Below are 21,772 nucleotides of genomic sequence, written 5' to 3' on the forward strand. Positions count from 1 at the left end.
AAGGTAACGTGGAAGGACGTCCCTTTGATGTGGAAAAGCACCATTTGTGACTCACATTCAGACTGATTAAGGAATAATTGTTGTTAAATGCTTTACAAGGGGAGAGTGTTTAATTGAGGGGCATTCGTAATTTTACGGCTTAGTACAAAATTAAACGTAATTAAAAACTCAGAAATTCCAACTGATTTTCCAATTATTTTTATTGTCTGAGCTAATTATTACACAAGGGTATCACTTTGCCTTAAAGGCATTTTAAAAATACCTTTTCCAAATATTCGCAGAGAAGCGACTCAAAGCTTTCCCCAGGTACAAGCTTAGTAAAGGACCTTCCTTCTTCACTCCCCTCTAATTCAGTACCCCGCCACGCGCCCCTCCTTCGCCTCCGGTAATTAAGCCTTTCAGCCACTCTCCCCTCTCTCTGAGTTCCTGCAACACCTTGGGATGTGAGAAAGTGATGGCAGTTCTCTTCTGCAGATCATTACAGCAAAACTGGAAGTATCTGTAGAAGGCTGATGAATTTCTTGAAGTAACGTTTGTCATACATGGCGGCGGGGAAAAAAAACCTAAGTAAACACAGCTCTCTGGGGGCAATCCCTCCATGCCTCTGCTTTGGGGTGTGTGGCAGGAGGGAGGTAATACCCCAGTACGGACTGGAAGTTGTTTATAAACTCACACACGAAGACGTACAGATGCACGCTGGAAACTTTCTTTTGGTTTGCACTTCTCTTTATTTATTTGAGAGTAGGATGGATATGAAAAAGCTGCTCAGTTAGATTATGAATGTTTTTTAATGCTGGGATTGACGGCAAAAAGCCAAGCTATGTTTATATGTGTAGCTTCTTTAAATGTCCAAATAGACTTATTTAAATACATCAAAAGGTTTACAGAAACTGCTTCAGTGTTATGGAAATTAAAACACATCCTCACAGCTAATCCAGGAGTGGCCTTGTCTTTCCTATCAGACTTGGCTGCCTTCCCTATTAAACCCTGAAAAAATAAATAAATAACATAAAATTGGGGAGAATGTGGAGTTATATGTTTCGATTCATCTGAACTGAGAGTATGGAGCCATGGAATGTTTGTGTTTCCGTAAGTCTAATTTCTCTGAGATTTGTAGGACAGAGACTTCAGCGGATTCTAGCATTCTATCTTCCTTTCCCCTCCACACCCCATAAAATAAATGATTGCCTCTGATCTGATATGCCAGGTGAAAATGGGTAAAATTAAAACTGTCAATTCTGCTTCCAACTGGTGTCTTTCGCTTGAGTTCAAAAGCTTTTAAAGTTAAAACGTGCCGATCATTTGTAAGTATTATTTCTTTTTCTACCATCGAGGCTTTTAAGTCAAAAGAAAGAAAAGGTATTTCTATTTCCAAATTCATTTTCCCTGGAAGATTTCAATCTGCCAGTTAATTTGATGATGGACCCTGACCGTATGAGAATGTCTGTCTGGCGAAGCCTGGTTTACCGGAGTTCGGCCAAGTGTACTCAAGTCCGGTTTTCCGTTTTTTTTTTTTTTTTATTCCAATGGTATATTTGGAGCTGGGATGTGGATATTTAAATTCAAAGCTTTCCAAGTGTTTCAATACTATTTTGGAGAAGAGGTTAGAGTAGGCAGAGTTGGAGAGAAAGGAAGAAGGATCTCTTTGAAAGTTAGAGATGGTGAAAAAGACATGTAATCCGATGTGGAAAATCGAGTAAAAGAAGCAGTGCACACTTTAGCTTAGGCAAAGATTGCCGAAACCTTTGAAGAAACTGACACGGATTTTCCAGAGATGGGGTGGGGGTAGGGAGGGAAATCCTAGGGTGGGCATTTTATGTAAATGAGCATATTTGAAATATAGTACAAATCTGGTATAGTAAAACTGACAGTTCTGACAGTATTGACAACATAAATATATGTTTGAACACTGCACTTTCAGACACTTAACCGATGAAGCAATAAAAAAAATTCGACTACAATATTTCAAATAATCGACATTGATGTTTTGATACATCATTTTTATACTCCAAATCGATCTATCACTCTGGGGCTGGTCAATTTTAAGTAAAAATGTGCTGCAATTATTTGTACCTTGGCTAATGATGACCTAATAACAGTCTCCAATTAATCACACCTGAACTGTGCTTTTTTCCTTCCGCAATGGAGGTGGGGGACAATTCTTGGAAAACAGAACCCGCTATTTTGCCATCCTTCCCCTCCCTTGTATTCCATTTTTGCCACGGGTCCGGGGTGGAACTCCAGATTTAGGAAGGGGTCTTTGTCTGGTTGATCATAGACGTCACAGGCTGAGGTCCCCTCACCTGAAATAGCCACCTTCTGGGTCTATATTGGGAATATGGTCCTCACTTTTACTTTGAAAAGTCAAAACTAAATTTTAGAAAATTCAATCATAACTCTCCTTCAGTTTCTATGTCCTTTCTTCTGTTTCAAGGACTAGATGGAAGAGATTTGCTCAAAGATTGAAATTTTCTCTCGGGCTGTGTGTGTGTGTGTGTGTGAGAGAGAGAGAGAGAGAGAGAGAAAGAAGAAGAAGAAGAAGAAGAAGAAGAAGAAGAAGAAGAAGAAGAGGCGGAGGAGGAGGAGGCGGAGGAGGCGGAGGAGGAGGAGGAAAGGAGAGGGAGAGCCCTCGCACAGGAGAATTTTAAGAAAGTATGGATACAGCCGAGTCTAAATCTAAAGCATCTAGTCTGAATCGAATCTCTCCCACAGCCCTATCCCCTCTGACCTCCCTACACAACCTTGTTTACAGGCTACTGGAAAAAAAGAAAAAAAAAAAAGAATAAAAGCCACAAGTAAGAAAGACAATGACCTGCAAATTGCAGGAACTGGGGAGGAGATAGTTCAGTATCGCTTCCCCACGCTCGCTGCCTCCCGCAGTCTTACCGTTGGTTTCTCTGTGCCCTGTGAGTTTTCCAGTTCTTACCCTCTCCTCTCCAAATTTGGTGGAGACGGGGGGAGGGGGAAATAAGATAAAGCTTATTAATTGAAGGAAAAAACAATCCTGAGCAGGCCTAAGATACAAAATCGAGCGGTCCATTGTGAGGTACGGATTGGGCGGAGGCGGTGGAGGACCCCTCGCACCCCCAGTCCGACTCCCTCTCGCAGGCTAGGCGCCGCGGCGTGCTGTTCCCACCCCTGTGAAGCCCCGACCCTTCCTCAAACTCGCACTGAGACTCGGCCTTCTGACCTAAAACTTAGCTGGGCTCCACTAGCCCTGAATTCCAGTGTCTGATTTCTTTCCTCCAAACTTCACGAATGTGGTTTTAAGCCCCTCCAAACCAGCGCCAGCTGAGACGCTGGGACTTAAGCAACACGCTATGCAACTTCAAGATGCTAATCGAAGGCAAAGGATGTGTGTGAGCCGCGTTGGGTAAGGGGAGGAGGGATCAGAAGAGACAGCTCCGTGGCCAGAGCATCCCGCGGTTGTGAGGGTTACTAGTCTCTGGCTGGGTCTTTCCAAGCCGCCTGAGCTGCAAGTTGGGGTAGGAACTAGACAAGAGGCCGCAGGAGGACAGAAAAGAGAGAAAAACAATCGAGATAGCGGAAGAGACGAAAGAAAAAGAAGGAGAGAGGAAGGAAGAGAGCGAGGGAAGGAGGAACAGCAAGAGCGAGCGCACGCTGTGTTTGGAGTCCCGCCAGATAGCGCTAGAGGGCTATTTATTGAATTCCTTTCTGCGAGATGGTGAAGAAGCTAAAATTGGGAGAAATAAGAAGAAAATTGGGCAAAAGAAAAAATGTCTAATAATTTTACTCCATTTTATTTTAAAAATAAATTGTGGGGTGCTTAAACGTTATTAATGGGAGGAGGTGGAGAAAAATTTACGGTAGAAACCTGAACTGGGAAGGGACCAAAGGACCAAAAGCCACCACGACCACCACCAACACCAACAAAAGCAAACAAAAAAGTCCCCTTCCCTCTGTTCATCCCAGCTAGGAAGAGCGAGTAAAGTTAACAGGTGAGGAAGCCAATGCAATTACTTGTAGGCCAACTTTCAGAGCTGCTGGTTACACTGCTGGGAAGGTCAAGGGCAGCTCACAAGGATAAGCCGATGTTTATGGAGAAAGGATGTCTGAAAAGTAATAGATGGCTGCAAGGGGTGGAGAAGGAGAGACAAACACATTATTGGAAACGCCAAATAAAATATACATCAAAAATTCCAACTGTCAGCCAGCAGGTCTTGAGCAGACGATAGCCCCTTCTGCCTTTGTCCCAGCGATGCTGGGCTCAGGGCTGTTTCTGCAGGGCTGAAATCAAACTCCTTGAATAACAATTTAGATATACTCTGAGAAGCTTGGAGAAAAGAACTAGACTACAAAAATTCACTGTGTCGTTCCGAACCCAAAGAAAAGTGCTGGGGATGGAAAGAGAAGACCTAGTGACAGAGGTGGAGTCCAGAGAGAGAGATGGAGAGAGAATAACATATTTTGATCACTTTTACTTGCTCAGTTCAGTAATGCAAGACAGAAAACTTCTTTCAAATGATACTTTACTTTTAAGTGTTGAACTGCTTTTATCCTAAAAATCCCTGCCATTTCACATATCTAGCTTCTAATTTTAAACCTGCACTTTCCTTTGAGCTGAAGGAATTTTTGAAAATCAAAGTAATAATTCATGTCTTTTTTTTCAAAGCCAGTAAATAGTACTTCCCTCTGGGAATAAAAATTAATCTTACATAGTTTTTAAAGATCTGCTTCATCCAAAAAATTCTAAATCAAAACATTAAATAAAGTTACAAATAAGATTAAGGTAGAATGTATTTGCTTCTCTAGCAAGGTGTCAATTGTTCTGTTGTAAGAAGACAAAAAGGATTAAACCTGGTGATTTTAATACACAGATGAACACTTCGGACTTCACAGTTCTGAGGAATTTGAAGTTATCTGTGCTGAGAATCTATAACTTTCAAGAAAAAGAAAAAGAAACAGCTACACAAGCTCCTGAAGGAGTGTGGGCAAATTCACCTACAGTCTGGGTTCATAAATGCTCAGTTCAAATTAAACACTCCCCATAAAGCCAATGCCCTTCAAATTAAGGGACTACAGTGGAATTCAATTATTTCTTTTAAATCTTAAATGTTACCTATGAAATCATTTCATGTTGGCTCAAAAAAGAAAAGGAAAAAGAGAAAGGTAGCAGTTTTTAGAAGTCTTGGGGTTGCCTCAATAAGAAAGAGGTGATTAAAAACAGACTCTTAAATTTGAGAGGCCCGATTCCCCCCTCCCATTCCTCCCCACCCTCTTGGTCCCCTCCTTTTCACCTCTTTTTTATGCAGTACCCCCACCCCCACTCTAGAGCTAAGTAGCTGATTTGGGATTCTGAAGAAATAGGTTTCACCGTCCATATTTGTTCTGGGGCACTTGTAAAATGCGATTTGTAGAGGGTCTTTAGCTTTCTGATTGTCTTTGAATTGTTTTTACTGAAACAGATCTTTTGCAGTTAATGAGTCCCCACGCAGCTGGACAGCTCCTCTCGGACACTGAGAACTCTAACCCCAAAATGACCCCAATTTGACACCGCAAGATGAAATTTTACCGCCTGTTAAAACCATTTCCAGCCTGGGCAGAAGGAGCCGACTGTTGACGGAGGTGAGTGGCACCTCCTGCGACCCCCATTTCGTGCCTGTCTCCGGGGCCTGCCCCACCTACTTTCCTTTCACCCCAAATGTGGGAGAGCAGATGAGCCTGGAAGCCTGGGTGGGAATGCCAAAGCTGACAATAGGGCATTAGCAAAATGCCACCAGACTAGACATCAGAAAGTGCGGGCACCCTACTCCTTTGGAATCGCTTCTATTGGACTGGAAAATAGGGGATGGGGGAAACCAGTAAATTCTTAAATGTTAGATGAGCCTTTTCAGCTCTATTAATAAAACACCAGCAAGTTGCTGATTAAAGGCAATAGTCCTTTAAATTCATCAGACTGGCCAAGAACCGATATCCTGAGTCGACTCCAACTTGATCTCCTAGTGTGTAATCCACTACACTAGAATTGCTATTGTAAACTACGAGTTTCATAAATGACATGCAACTAGGTAAGACCTCTTTCATTGCAAGAAATTCTGGGTTCTCCCCTAAGAAAATTGGCAAATTTTAAAAGACATGGATTTCCTCCAGTAGGAATGCAGTTTTAACACTCTTACACTTTTTAACTAAAAGTCGTTGAAGTTAAATATGATTTTATGACAATATCTTAAAATGTCATATTTCTCTCTCCCTCCTACACCTAACCATATTGTCCCTGTTGTTTGCTTTAATGTATTCAATAAAATGCAAAAGAAGTTAAGAATATGAGAGAGAGAAAGAGAGGAAGAAAGGCATTAAGGTTAAAAATGCCTTCTGCATCTCTGGAAAGATGAAAACACATGAAAATAGAGTTTAAACTTGTCTTCTTTTCTAAAATCCAAGATTATCACCGGATAATCAACTCATTATTAGCTTACAATTGTTTGAAAATATAGAAATCGGCTGGGCGCGGTAGCTCACGCCTGTAATCCCAGCACTTTGGGAGGCCGAGGGGGGTGGATCACGAGGTCAGGAGTTCGAGACCAGTCTGGCCAACATGGTGAAACACTGTCTCCGTCTCTACTAAAGACATAAAAAATTAGCCGAGCGTGGTGGCGCGCGCCTGTAATCCCAGCTACTAGGGAGGCTGAGGCAGAAGGATCGCTTGAACCCGGGAGGCGGGAGCTGCAGTGGGCCGAGATCTCGCCATTGCACTCTAGCCTGGGCGACGGGGCAAGAATCCGTCTCAAAAAAAAAAAAAAAAAGGAAGAAAGAAAGAAAGAAAAGAAAAGGGAAGGAAAAGAAAATATAGAAATCATCAATCTGTCTGAACTGTTTTACTCAGTTGCACTGCCAGGGACGGAACATTTTTCTAAAAATGCGACCAAGTTTTTCTAAATTAAAGCTATAGCGATGATAACTCACTTTACAGTATCACTATAAAAACAGAAGCGGTTGAAAAACAGAGTTAACAATGTTGAATGTTTAAACTCTGCAAGGCAGAGGTTCTGTATGAAGTTGATTTTTAACCGCCCCCCCCAAAAAAAGATTAATCAAGGACACTGAGGGGTTTCTTTTAAAAAGAAAGGTAACTGGCACTTACTGAACAAGACAGTTGAAACAACAATCCTATTATCGACGATAAATTTAAATTCTTAAATTAAATTTAAGAATAATTAGAAGAGGAAAAACTGAGTATAAACTTCTCAGTCAGCGGCGCTGCACCGGGAACTTGGACCCACCAACATCAACAGCTTTGCAAAGTCGAAAACTCTCCGCAGCGAGAGCAGATTGTCGTTTTTTCCCCTCGCGACCCCGCCGCCCTCTCAACCTCCGCGTCCCGGCTAAACTGAAGTCGCGTAACTGTCGATTGAAATAAAATTCTGAAGACCAACTTTTTCTCTCTTGCATCTTCTTTTCTTTTTTACTCACCTTCTCTTAAATGTCGACGAGCAACTCAGCAACAAATAAGGATACTTTTAATCGTGGAGTTCTTCTAGAAAAGAAAGAGGAGGTGGAGGAAGTACCCTCCCCCCAACGTTCAGATTTCCTACCCGTCGGCTCTAGCAGGCTTGAAGCCGGGCAAAAACAGTGGCTGAAAACCTGGGTTACATTCTCCTCCCTTAAGCTCCGTGAGCTTGGCCGTCCCTGCTCGGGCCACCCGGCAGAAACCTCACGGCCCGCAGCCCCTCTCCCCGGCGTCGCGCTAACCGCGCCTCTGCCAGCCCCTTCGCACTATCTTTCTTTATATGTGAGGGCCGATTTCCCGCAGACATCATTGTTATGATGGCTCATTTAATCAAACTGTTTAATTGCTCTGGTAATCACTATCATCATCACAGGTGCTCAATCATTCATCATTTTTGGAGGGCTTTATTGACCTCCGGAGTTCATTCCTCAGCCCTATTAAAACGAGGCCAAATTTCGCCGACTCTGCTTGGAGTCTCCGCAGGCTGCAATCTTAGCCTAGTTTGCGTTGCTCGAAAGCTTACAGTGAAGCAGGGAAGATGGAAAGGGGGCAAAAAAAAAAAAGCCCTCCCACCAGCCCTCCTCCCCGCGCTCTCTCTCGCTTTCTCACACACACGCGCGCACGCGCGCACACACACACTCACACACACAGAGTACTTTATTCTCTCTAATCAACCTTCCCCACCCCACCCTCCGTCCGCGGGAAAGTCTGATAGACGCGGCGCGCGGAAGATATTCTACTCTCTACTTCCCAGATGGGTTTAAAGTTGAAGAAGGACGCGGCTGTTGGAGAACAACAATCCGCTTTCGACTCTCTGGGCCAGGGACTGGGAGAGCGATGGCTAGAAGTTGAGGAGAGGGTGCGCTTCCAGCTCCTGTCCCGGCCGGGCCGTGCCACCGGGGCCGAGCGGCGGCGGGGGCTGCTGGGCTGCGCGGCGCGCGCGGGGTGACCGTGGCTCCGCCCCCAGCTCAGGGCTCGGCGTGAGTGACGCGCGGCCGCCGGGAAACCAGCCGCGCAGTGGTAAAGCCTGGTGCAGCTCCGGCCAAGTAGGACGAGGCATCGGCCACAGCTAGTTTCCACCCATATGGTGTGGAGTAGTTCTCTTCCTTTCCTCCTCTTTTCCTTTTTGGAAAAGTTCTTACGGAGCCGGTCCCTAGTCCCTGACCCCGCGAAATCGCCCTTGTGTAATTAACACAGCCATTAGCAGGCGTTACCGCCGCTGCGCCTCGGGCGACCACAACAAAGCTGGGCTGTGAGCGCCGGCCACTCCTCCTTCGCCCGGCAACTTCTTTCTCCCCCTCTTTTTCTCTCTCGGTCTTTTCCTCCTGTGCTTCCCAGCTCTGAGTGAGATCCACTTCGGAGACGCACATGAGTCGCGCGCACGCGCGCGCGTACACACACACACACACACACACACACGCCCTTGGCTACATCGGACCCAAATGACTCGCTCCTCATTTCCTCCCTCCCCACGCTGCTGAGCCCCCAAAGACTCTCGGGGTGGCCCCTTGTCCGCGCTGCTTGGAGGGAGTGTGCTCTGAGTTAAGCTGGTCTCTTCTGGTTCTGGAAAAAATGAGTATTGATAAGGTTGCTGGATCTGCGTAGAAAAGAAAGTGCCACTTAATAAAAAATTTAGCCCGGCAGTGGTACCGTCTGCAGAGCTTGCTGCCCTTGGACCTTAGCAGGAAGCCTTCGGGGTGCTGTAATCCGCGGGCAGAGAGGGAGGCCGCGGAATTAAAAAGAACAAAAGCGAGAGCGCCATGAAAACGTGCCCGACACGACCCAGTTAGGCAGGAGCCGGGAGTAATGGGAAAATGAACTAGAAGTAAGTTTTTTTAAAAAATGAAAAGATCTGAGGCGGTACCGTACTTTCCCTGTGGTTTTCTGCAGTTTTCCTCTCTGCGCTCTCCCTGTCCTCTTCTCTCCGCTCTCTCTCTCTCCCCTTCTCCCTCTCTCCCTGTTCGCGCGCGCGCGCACAACACACTCACGCGCGCACGCACACACACTCACACATACACACTCTCCCCTTCCTTCCCCAGCCGCCCCCCAACCCCGTGGAGAAGCAGGCTCGCTGATTTGCTCGGGTCCGCCCTGCCCGAGCCTCCCCTCCCCCTCCCGCCCCCCGCCTCCCCCGCCCCTCTAGCCCGGGCTGTCCGATCGCACTCGTTGCATATCAGAGGCACTGCGCGGCGCGCTCCTCCTCGCTCCCGCTCCCCACTCCCGGGATGTGTCTCCGCCGTACGACGGGCTATGGCCACCACGACTTCCGGGTTCCGTCATTTCGTTCTCCCGCCGCCGACCCGCGCCGCCAAACTGAGGCTCTTCAATAAGCCAGGCAGCAGCCAACCTGCCAACACCTACTGACACTCACTCATCTCCCAGAGAGAAAGAGAGCGAGAGAGAGCGAGCGCGAGAGAGCGAGCGCGAGTGAGAGCGAGCGAGCGAGCGAGAAAGAGAGAGAGGGAGAGACAAAATACCTACCAGGAAAGGGGGGGGAGGAAGTCCAATTTTTGCAAACTATTCATATTTTTTTTTCTTGATTTTTCTCCCTGCTTTTTTTGAACAATACTTTAAAGAGAGAGGATCATATTATCGATACCGCGGGGGCAAAGCTATAAAAGGGGGGAGGGGGGAGGAAAAAATTCAAGAAGCAGAAACCCCTCGCGGAGTTTTACTGGAAGAAAAAAAACGGGTCTGAAAGATTCCTCCTCTTCATCATCATCAACCATCATTCATTCACTACCTTGACATTCCGGGCTTTGATTGACAGCTGGAGTGGCAAAAAGCCATGAAACACGACAGTTCGGTTACATGTGGGCTGCTGACGGGCCGCTCGTAACCTTCAGTTCGGGGGCTTGACAATTTTTTTCTTCTTTTTCTTCTTTTTCTTTTCTTTTTTTTTTCCAACTGAGGGGAAGAGAAGAGAAAGAGGGGGAAAGGAGGACCGAAAAGGAGGAGGAGGGGAGGGGGAGGAGGAGGTGGAGGAGGAGGAAGATCAGGAGGAGGAGGAAGAAGAGGAAAAAAGAGAAAAAGAAGAAATATCACAGAAAAAAAAAAAAACTCTTCGTTGTCTTGCCTGGGCTTTTCCCCCCCTAAAAAATAACATATTGGAGAATTGGGAGAAGTCTCTTTGGTTTGGAAAAAAAAAAAAGGAATCTTCAGCCTAGATCACTTTCTTATCCGGACTGGGATATTAAATATACGACACATCCAGGAGTTTATTGGAGCGCAGACTGATGGCGCAAAGGGTAGGTTTAAATCTCCAACACTTACCTAGATATAAATCCTCTCTAAGAGGGGCCTGTCCCGATGCCTCCTCTCCCTTCAACGCTTCTGCTGCTGCTCGTTGCTTGATGATGGCGGCCAGTATTTTAAAAAATAGCAAAATTATTCATCGGCTTCTTTCCCCCCCGTGCCTCTGCGTGTGTGCGAGTGTGTGTGCGTGCGTGTGTGCGTGTCTGGGCGCGCGTGTTCCAGCGCTGTGCGAGCGGGCGGGCGGCGAGTGCGTGTGAGTGGTGTGTGTGCGTGTGCAATTGTTACACGCTTTCGCCTCGCTACAGCTTTTACCCCAGCAGCGCGATTCCCCCGGTTCTCCTGCTGCCGCTGCTGCGCCGCTGCCGCCGCTGCTCGCGCGGCTCGGGGCGGGCACAGGCTGCGTAGGAGCCGCCGCCGGGGCCGCCGCTGGGGCCGCGCTGCCGCAGCCGCTGCGCCGCCGCCTAGACTACTAGCCTGGGCTGCTTGTTTTGTCTCTGAAATTGACAAGGACGCAGGGAATCCGCTGCTAAATAATGTTTCTGGTAACTTTCACGTTATTCCCCCCCACCCTCCGCTCCCTGCCCCCGGGGAGGCACTGGCCCTGGTCTTTCCTCGTCCTCGGCGTTCTCTTGCTGATTATTAGGGTTTTTCTTCTCTTTATTTTGTTTCATTTCGCCTTTTGATTTATTGGATCCTCTGGAGGAGGCGAAGGGGGGTTAGGGGTGGGATCCGGGGCTTCCTCCTCACACTAACTCCACTTCTCCCTCCGTTGGCTCGCTACGGTTCTGTTGCCTCCGGCGGCAGCGGGGCCTCCCGGCTCCCCCTCGAATCCCCGGCCTCGCCACCTCCTCTTCCTTCTCTAAACGTTGCTCTCGGTTCATGCTTTTTCATTTTTAAATTGAATAACATTTTTCCCCACAACTTTCAACTTCGTTGTTTTGGCTGGTTTGGTTTCTGTGTGTTCAACTTGTGCTCGATACTTTTCTCTTTTCTGACTTTTTTATTTTTATTCTCTCTCTCTCTCTCTCTCTCTCTCTCTCTCTCTTCCTCCCTCCCTCCCTCTTCTCCTATCTTCTCTTTCTCTTACCTCTCTCCCTCTCTCTCTCATCTTTATCCCTTCCCCTCTTTTCTGTTCACCCTCTTCTCCCTGCTCTTTTTCCCTTTCCACCCCCCTCCTCTGTTCTCCCTCACCTCATGCGCCTCCTCCCCCTTCCCGGGTTCTGACAGTACGATGAGCTGCCCCATTACGGCGGGATGGACGGAGTAGGGGTTCCCGCTTCCATGTACGGAGACCCTCACGCGCCGCGGCCGATCCCCCCGGTTCACCACCTGAACCACGGTCCGCCGCTCCACGCCACACAGCACTACGGCGCGCACGCCCCGCACCCCAATGTCATGCCGGCCAGCATGGGATCCGCTGTCAACGACGCCTTGAAGCGGGACAAGGACGCGATCTATGGGTAAACCGACCCCCCCCACACCCAGCTTACTGTGTGTGAGTGTGAGTGAGAGTGTGTGTTTGTCTCTGTGGGGGTGGGAGGGTGGACCACTAAGTGGGGAGTTATTTCTGCATGGTGGGGGGCGGGCGCCGCTTGCCTTAGGAAAGTATCCTGGAAGGGGCCTGCTTTTCTGCCCCATGGAGTCAAAGACCAGAATATCTAGCCTCCTGCACTCTCACAGGCAGGCCACTCCGGACCGCATAGCTCGGAGTGACTGACTCCACAGAATCTTGCCGGGGCCTTCTCCCGGAGGACAGGATTCCTGGCCAACCGATGCAGGGCCGGTAGTTTCAGGCCCCCTAACAGAGGCCTTGACGAAGGAGAAAGTTTCCTGCCGATGAGGAACAACTTTGGGGTTTTTTCTTTTTTATTTTTTTCTCTTCTGTTTCCTACTGAGGGTCTGGAAGTCGCTAAAAGCAGCTTGAGCTGGGATCAGGGCTGCTTCTGTCGGCCAGGAAGTCCTAATCACCCACTTCTTAATTCTCTGTAAATAAAGGGGGCAGACCTTGAAGTGCAGCGAGGTGGAAGGGACTGTTGCTTGCTTGGAGCAGCTCTTAGTGGGAGTAAGGAAGATGGCTGGAAATTATTTTATATTCTGAGAGCACTTGGCGAGGGGTGGGATGCACGATCCTAACCTGCACCACACGGGCTTCCGGCTGAGGGTAGGTGGGCAAAGCGACGGGATGCCGAGGGGAGGGGACAGTGGGTAAACAGCAACTGAGCCCCAAGCCAGAGGCCGCAAGCATCCCGAAGTGTGGCTAAGCCGCCAGTAGGAACACAAAGGGCATACGCACAAGCACACTTACAAGTTTTAAAACACGATTTATTTATTTTTGTCTGCTGCAAAGCTGGGAGAAATGTGGTCTTTGGAAGGAAGCTCTCCAGAGTGTAACCTTCCTATTATTTTGGCCCCCACACTGAGGCTTTAGTAGAAGTGGAGCAAACAAGTTTATAAGGCAAGAGGGTGGAGAGATTAGAAAAGCATTCTCTCGCATTTAGGAAGTGTCACTCCGGTGTGTTTGTAGGTGAAGACTTTGGCCTCGTCTGAAATGCCCGTTAAAATTCAGAGTTAGAACAATTTTTTTATTTCAAGCAGTGTTTCTTTCTTGGGAGGTCAGGGCGTCCCAAGGGTTGGTTCGGCGTCCTCGATAGTGTGGGGAGTGGATCAGAATCGACTCCGGGCTCCAGACTGCCTGAGCGTCTCGGATGTTTCATTACGTTCCAACTGAGGCTGTTTTTATTTGTCGGGCTGCAGTGTCAGGGGGCTCTGGCCAGATTTGAGAGACCTCTAAACTGCGGGAAAGGGCCAGGCCCTTTTCCCTTTCTGTTTCTGGATCAGGCTCGGCTGACTGAGGAAGGGTTGTAAAGTGTGATGCGTGCCTGTTGTATTAAAGAAGGACTCCACACCCTCCAAACTTGTTGATTACAGTTCTTGCTCCTTCCCCTCTGCACCCCGTCTCTGTGTGTGTGTCTCTGCGTGGCGCTGCCCGTTAGGCACCCGTTGTTTCCTCTGTTAGCTCTGGTCTTTGAGAAGTGCGAGCTGGCGACCTGCACTCCCCGGGAACCTGGAGTGGCCGGCGGAGACGTCTGCTCCTCCGACTCCTTCAACGAGGACATCGCGGTCTTCGCCAAGCAGGTCCAACCTTCTTGATCCACTCATCTTCGGGCAACCCCTCACTACCCCTCCCCTCTCCTCGGAGCTTTACTTGAAAGGAGGAAAGGCCAGGGACACCCGATCTGTTTCTCTGGCCCAGTCCGCTCTCTACACCTCCTCCCCATCCCTAAGCCTGGGGGCGAATTGGAAGCGGAGATAAATATGGGTGTTTGTTTTCCCCCCCAGCAGGAATACAGGGACTCGACCCTCGAATTAAAGTTGACCTGCTCCTAATCTGGGGCTTGGCCTTTCCCCCCCGCCTCCAGCTACTTGAACAAGAATTGGGGAGAGGGGCTGTGAGGGACCCGGGAGTGCCCGGGAGGCAAGGAAGATGGGCGCCTCTCCGAGTGGTCCCAGGCAGCAGTGGAAAGCCACAGCCTCTTGGACGGCTGGATAAGGGGCTATTCGGGGCTCTGCGAAAGGCCCTGAGTTCCCGGCTACAGCTTGGTCGTACTAGGTCCGCCTTAATGGGGCCCGGACCAGAATGCCCTGATTCTTCTTCAGCGACCCCACTAATTTAAGGCACCAGCTTGTTTCTTGTATTTTGCCAAAGCCCCTTTCCTCTTCTCCGCCATTGCCCCTTCACCGTCCCCACTCTCACGTTTCAGTTTTCTTCTTTTTAAATGGGGTGGTCGTTCAAGCTGACTTTCTCTTTTCTTACAGGTTCGCGCCGAAAAGCCACTTTTTTCCTCAAATCCAGAGCTGGACAATTTGGTAAGGCTCTCTGTTCCTTGTTTTTTCCCCAGCCTTTGCCCTCTCCCATGCCCAGAAGCACCCACTTTCTGCCGGAGCTCTGGAGAGTTCGGACAGAACCCTCTTTTGGAGCTCTAAAGAGAGGGGGAAGTAGGGAGAAGCTTAGAGCCCCCGCCCGGGAGCTGGCGAGCGAGGGGCAGGAGGGACTTGGTGGGGAGCGAAGCCCAGAGAGGCCGAAACGGGAGACCAGGCGCCGAGAGCGCGAGCGGGGGATGTTTCCCAGGTCTCGGCCCCAGGAGTAAAGTGCGAGAAGTGAGTAATTTCCTCTGTTTGCCGGGGCAGGCGGCCGAGCCCCGGGCGGCTAACCCGAAGGATGTAACCGCTGGCAAGGCTGAGGGCGGGCTGGGGGTGGGGGCTGGAGGGCGATGAGGGGCAGGCCAGCGCAGGCCACTTTTAGGTGCGATTCTTTTGCTAATTTGCACGATTTCAATATTAAAAGTACTTAAATCCGCTTTCAAAGGCCCTGCCTCAGCATTCATCTTGAGTATTTCCTTCTTTAGTGAGGAAGAATTTCGCTGGGTGTGCTCTTTCTAAAAAGCTTTTTCTATCCAGAGAAGAGACTTTTTTTTTTTTTTTTTTTTTTTAATTTGTCCTGAGGTCGAGGGAGGGGATGTTTAAAGAGGACTGAGAAGAGAAAAAAGGCCTGGCCCGAGGAAAGCAGTCCTTACAAATAGCACAGCGAACATCTGGGGGAAAGATATTAATGCTTATGCTCAGGTTGAGTCAGATTCCTACCCCGTGGCCAATGAGGCAGAGACGATCAGTAATCACTTGATTTTTCTGACTGTTTCTTGATGTGTAGGTTTTCCCTGGCCACCTGCCCATTTCTTCTCCCCAGTCCAATTTTCTCACCACCATCCGTCCTCACACCACCCCCAACCCCAATGCAGGACCTTCAAGTCACAGAGGTCTAACTCCATTCCCTGAACTTTTCTTTCAGATGATACAAGCAATACAAGTACTAAGGTTTCATCTTTTGGAGTTAGAAAAGGTAAGCAATAAATAACACTCCCCGTGTTGATGAAACCACTTTCCGCTCCTAGTTGAGTTGGGATGCTTTTAACAAACCTCTAGTATGAGGGATTGAGCACCTGGAGATTTTGAGCATGTAACCATGTCCATCCTTCAACTTGCTTCTTAACACAGGGTCCCAGAGGATGGGTGAATCAGGACAGCCTTGCCTTTAAAGTAGTCTCCTCCTCCCCAGTATTCCCCCCTCAGGCATTCAGGATTATTTTGAAATGCAGCAAACCATTTGTGTTACCGGACACTCAGCCTGCTTGCGTCTTTATTAGCTCAGCTCACCCTCTGCCCAGGGTTTGCATTAGGTGCGAGCAGAGTGAATCATCCTCCCTCGGTGTCTTTACATTGCTCTGCAGGTCAATTACTTTCTCCTGGAAACATACAAAACTCCTAGCTTATAGAATTATAAATGTTAATGCTCTCCCACGTTCCAATGTTGTAATGTTTTGATATTACTATCAAATCAGATTTAATTCCCTGGACTCCCAGTCTGAACCCAGTTATTTCCAGTCCTATTTCTTTCTGTCTCTCTACTGTAACTTGTTGCTCAGAGAAGTCTCTGGAGAATAATATCTGCTGCAACAATTGCTCTATTGTTTCCTTGCCTTCAACTATTACAAACTTTAATTAGAGTTAGTTTGGAAGACATCACACTGTTGCTCTTTCCAAATGTAAGCTTGCAGCCTGGTATTTTTCCTTTCTAAAAATGAAACAAAACAAAACAACAACAACATGAGCTGAACCCTCCAACATGACCTTCGTTCTAGGTCCACGAACTGTGCGATAACTTCTGCCACCGATACATTAGCTGTTTGAAGGGGAAAATGCCCATCGACCTCGTCATTGATGAAAGAGACGGCAGCTCCAAGTCAGATCATGAAGAACTTTCAGGCTCCTCCACAAATCTTGCTGACCATGTAAGTCTGCTAGCCTTTGGCAATCTTTTAAGGTCCCTGGGCAAAGCATTATTTAAAACTACTTGTTTTAACATCTAGCTCCACTGATTTGGTTTTCTGATTTGGTCTCTTTTGGGGTCTTTTCTTCTCTTTCTCACTCTCTCTGCATACCCTTCATCTTCATTTCTCCTTTCTTGGACCCCCCCTCTTCTGTCTATATTGAGAGCCAGAAAACCAGAGAGTTGATAGAGTGATTTGTATTCTTAATGTGTAAAGTTTTCTGGATTTGGTGACTTGAGTGTTACAAAATTCTGTTTGATATAGTCACCACTGTCTTTTCTGCTTTCTTAATTCTGTGTAATCAGTGCAGCAGGGATAGAAAGAGGGAAGACAGTTAGCTGGACTGGTCTGGACAGAGAGGACTGAAGGAAGGAGAGTTGGGGAGTCAGTGCTGATTTCCCAGTCTCTCACAGAGATGACAATTCTGAGAATTATTGGCAATCTTGCACTGCATTTGAAATAAAAGGAGTGAATGAACACATTACAATTCTCAGGGCTTTTACTCTATAGAAACTTATTGTCAGAATATGGACTTATTGCCAAGTGCCTGAAGCATCTTCATAATAAAAGACAGTAACCTTGATGAACCAATTATTAACAATGTATTACAGAAAGCTGAAGGGAATTATGATTGAGTAACCATAGGTTAGTGGTTGAATTTTAACACTTTAACAGTTGGTGAATGAGGATGGAGAGTATAGTAAGAAATGACTGTGTATGTCAGGCCAGGAAAGGAGATTTCTTTCTATTCTCTCTGTTTCTAATCCTATTTTGGAACCAATCTAGTGAGTCTGATGCTTAAAAAAAAAAAAGCATATGTAGTGAGACTGAAAATTTGAAAAAGAAGCAAAGAGAAGGAAGATTGCAGCTGGTAGGAAAGGCAAGAGTGGCGAGGTTAAAGAGTGGGTGTGAACAGCAGTTTATTTATAGGAACTCAAGCCTGGAAATGGGGGACAGGGTGTCTATAGATTACATTCAGTTGAACTCACAGCCTAAATGATAGAAGCTGTAGTTTAATAACTTTGTGGCCGAAATATTAATTTAACACTCTGTGTGAGTTAAACAGGCATTAAGGCTTGAAGGCAGTTTGTCCCTACCTCCCATCCCAATTCCTGAGTGTTATGAGAAATGAATGGGGATGCCTTAATAGAAACCTTTTATGAGGTTCTTCTCTCCCCTGCTCCAAACAAAAGTTTTGAAAATATGCAATCGTAGATTTTCATAATTAACCTTTGCACTTGTATGGGAAGTCAGCATAAAAACAAAAGTTAGAAAAAGTCTAGAAAAGAAAACCTGAGTCTGTGATATCCAGTTCTGTGACAGAATAATTACTAAGGTGTTGAAGGCTCCCATGCCTATCTTTACCTTTACCTTTTTCCATCATGGTGAGGGAATCTTTGATGAGCTCCTTTGTTACTGAGTGAATGTAATGAAATCCAAAGGATGCAGCAGCAGTTATAGAAAGTTGATTCGCTGATCTGTGGCTCTACGTTGTGTTGTGGTCCATGAGGCTTGACATTACCTAAGAAATATTTATCTTTGTTGTTTTTTATGTGTTTACTTTCATTATTTGCTGTTTCTAAATTTATATTTATTCACATTATTGGGAGAATGGGGAGGAATCTATTTACATAGTTTGTAAAATGAGAGATTCACAGTTCTTGGAGCTAAAAGCTTTTCTCATAATATTTCTGGGGGTACCAACTACTTAGTTTTCTAAAACAGTTTCTTGGCACCTGTTTTTCCAGTGAATGTATAGAGCTAGAGCATGTTGATGTTTACATAGAAAAGATAAGATAAAATAGGCTGTTTAAAGTATTGGCTGATAGACAATATCAATTTATGAAACTATTATAATATTTAAATACCCACTCAAGAAGGAAGTTGTACCTAAGAGGATAGTGCTTTAATAATTTATCAATCATCATCCTTGGATAAAAGAGTCAACTGTAACATTTGTTGCTCTCCTTTCAGTCCCCTAGTCAAGTAAATATGACAACTGATTTATTTTGAACCCATGAGGGCTTGCCACCTCATTGGGTGTCATAATTTAAAGCCTTTTATTTCCTAGAGATCTGAACTATAACATTTTTACTTCAGCCCCCTGCTATTTGTTTTGAAAGGAAGCAATAATTTGTTCCACCAGCACACCAAGTAGAAAATGGAGAGGTTTGCCACAGACTTGTATTTTATGCGGGAACTTGAGAGAAAACCTTGGAGAGATTTCATCATTTTTGAGACTTTTGTACCATAGGTGTATTGATTATATTCATGTCCCGGCTTTCCCCTACAAAGCAAATCCTCTTATGCTTTTCAGCCTCTTCTACATAGTTGCTTTCCTCCAACTCCTTAGCCAAACACCATGTAAAAATAACAGAACCACTACCTGAAAAGTGGTATGAGCGGGACATTTTCAGAATGTAAATGTGTCCAATTTGAATCTTCAGGTTTATTTTTCATTTGCTTTGATATGCATATTTAATACATTGCCCCAGGCTGGATCTCATTTGGTGAACACTGGTGCAGGGGTGATGATGAGCCACTTCAGAAAGACCCAGACAGGGTGCTGTTTTCTTGTTTTATCTGTTGGCCCACTATTCTGATCTACTGAGCTTCCTCGTGGTTTTATTTGCACATGAAATGCTGAGAGCATTTCAACTTATTGGCTATGAATAATGACAGCTAAAAAAGAAGTGTAGTTTAATTTGTTGCGTGCCAAGCTTTCTCTTGTGGAGGTGACAGTTTGTGACAGCTGTTTGACACCCCCAAAACACATACACCTCTATCCCTATTAAGTGGTATCTAGCTACATTGTGTGCGTGCGCACGCGTGTGTGTGTGTGTGTGTGTGTGTTTAAGGAAGGAACGTGCAAGGAGAGAGAGAAAAGCAGAGAGAAAGGCATCAGAAGCAAAATATTAGGTACCAGTATAATTTCAATGTTCTTTAAAAGAATTTGAAAATGTAAATAAATAAAAGTAATGGATATAAATATTTTCAAAGCCAGCATATTGGCAGACTTTTAATAATGAGTTTCCTATATTATTAGTAAATCATGTCAATTTCACATTTCATAAAGTTATGAAAATAATTTGATATAACATAGATGCATTAAAAGAGGACAACCATAACATTCTTGCCTTCCATTCCTTATATTCAGCAAGGTTACTTAGTTTATTCATCTATTATTAACATTTACGTATGATGGGTGTAATGATAAGAGGAACTTTGAAATTAAATAGAAAATAAAATATACAATATTGATTACAATTTTTTGTATTTAGCAAATTCATAATGCATGCTTATCTTTTTAATATTATAATGCATTTAATCATATACTCTTACTGTAACTTAAGAATAATACTTATAGGTAGAAAAGGGCTATTACAATCTTTTTTGGAATATTGGGGAGCAAAAATATATAATAGTCAAAGGAAATAGAACTCTGTTTTCCAGTTGCAGTTCATGTTAACTTCCTAGACATTCAAATTTATCATGTTTAAAATAAACATGTCTAGAAAACAATTTTTTTTAAAGTTTCAACTTGAAAACTACTGTGAAATGACCAGCTTTTTCTAGTCTGTAGCATTTCTCAATAACAGGTGGTACATTATCTATTTTACACAATTTTAGATCAAATATTTAGACCTAGTAGAGACAAAGAAAATATATCCTCACATTTACATGTAAAGTTATTACATATCTTTAGATCAAGTTTAGGCGAATTAAATCTATTTGCTTGAAGTATGTTGTCTGAGCTAAGCTCAATTTGCTTGAAGTGCAGACAGTTATACCATTATATTGTTATTCCTAGTTAGTGGTCATAAAGAGCTACATTTTTATTTTCTTTGAAAGAATGAAGTAGAGGAAAGAAAATACAATTGTATCTGTTAACAGTTAATAGTAGATACCTTAAAATTGTCCCACTATACTAACATCACTAATAAAAGAAAAATTATTTTAATTTATATGTTGAAAGCTGTAATTTAAATAAAGATATTCTGGTGTTTTCTTTTGCATCTCTGAATATATCAAGTTTATTTATGTCTACACAGTTGTTGTTGTTGTTGTTTTCTTAATGGGTTAGGTCAGAGAGGAAAATCTCCAGAATCTTATTTCTGACAGAAAATGGGCAAGTGACTCTAGATAAATTCAATTGCTACCTGAAAAATTAGAGGGGAGTGACAGTGAGGGGTGGGATGGGTTTAAGTGGTTGTTCTATAGAATATCAAGGGGGAAATAATGAAATTTGATAATAATATTAATAATTGCATGCTCTATTTTATTTGCTAGTTTTTTATGTCCTAGTGTAAGGCGAGACCTTCTCGTATGCTATCCAAAGCCTTTGGGGCCTGTTCTGATAAAGTTCTACTTCTGAGCTCTGTACAGCAACTCAAGGAAACATGGCTGGGGCATGGGTTTTCTGTTGTGTTTCTGCTGTGCACTTTCTGGTGGTTGATAGCTTTCCGGTAAATTTCCCATCAAGAATAATTATTCTATTTAAATCGTTTAGATTGTGCAGTTGGAGTATGTTTTCAGTGTAACTGTGATGAGATTAAATTAAACAAAGGTTGTACTTGACAACCACATAGACATTCACTATCAGGTTTTTTAAAAATTGGCATTAATTCATTTTCTTTTTTTTTTTTAATGCTAAATGTTCTGTGAAATATCCCAACACAATTCAAAGTTATAAGAGGCATTTTATAATATGGCATTACACCAACAATACAAGACATTTCCGTCTTCTCTAAAAGTTGCTCGATTAAATGGAGGAATCATTTGTAAAGGGTACTTGCCACTTCCATGAGAGTTGCTTACATATTAATTCCCAAAGCTTAATAGAGAGATAGAAGTGTGGAGGTGAGGGAAGGACCCCAGCTTTATTTGCATTTTTAAAGAGTGAGTCCAGGTTCTGAAAGCACACACAGGTCTCCTGACTTCTTATGTCAACTTTACAATAACGTGGTTGAAATTCCAACATTTGTTCAAGCCATACAATTAAAATTTTTAACTTTTGTCGACTTCAGTACCCCAAGATAGGAGTCCTTGTCTTATTTTTTAAAATAATTTTTGCATAATGTTAATTAGGAGTAAAAACATTATAAAGTTATAGGAAATAAGCAATTTAATTATGGTATTGATACAAGTATATCCTCCCTTGGTT

At 44.9% G+C, this 21,772-nt stretch overlaps 1 protein-coding gene and 1 long non-coding RNA gene across 9 annotated transcripts in view; one reads left to right on the forward strand and one right to left on the reverse strand.

The window, feature by feature from the left end:
• Positions 1-704: 704 nt before the first annotated feature.
• Positions 705-11,194, reverse strand: LOC128928783 (uncharacterized). Its single transcript, XR_013521048.1, has 2 exons — positions 10,742-11,194; positions 705-10,375 (listed from the first exon to the last, which is right to left on the reverse strand). It is a non-coding gene; the product is annotated as an uncharacterized LOC128928783 (long non-coding RNA).
• MEIS2 (Meis homeobox 2) overlaps positions 9,637-21,772 on the forward strand; it is a 208,841-nt gene continuing 196,705 nt past the window's right edge. For 2 of the 8 annotated variants that reach the window (XM_009005587.6, XM_009005586.6), the window contains exons 1-6: positions 9,637-11,265; positions 11,951-12,183; positions 13,717-13,858; positions 14,540-14,590; positions 15,570-15,620; positions 16,420-16,569. In XM_009005587.6, coding sequence (XP_009003835.1) covers positions 11,257-11,265; positions 11,951-12,183; positions 13,717-13,858; positions 14,540-14,590; positions 15,570-15,620; positions 16,420-16,569 — 636 coding nt within the window. In that variant the 5' untranslated portion in view covers positions 9,637-11,256. The remainder of the gene's footprint in view (positions 11,266-11,950; positions 12,184-13,716; positions 13,859-14,539; positions 14,591-15,569; positions 15,621-16,419; positions 16,570-21,772) is intronic. The other 6 variants (XM_003733947.6, XM_002753562.6, XM_078334402.1 and 3 more) reach the window with 3 other exon arrangements.

This window comes from Callithrix jacchus, chromosome 8 (genome assembly GCF_049354715.1).
Source record: "Callithrix jacchus isolate 240 chromosome 8, calJac240_pri, whole genome shotgun sequence".
In the NCBI taxonomy this organism is placed as follows: Eukaryota; Metazoa; Chordata; class Mammalia; order Primates; family Cebidae; genus Callithrix; species Callithrix jacchus.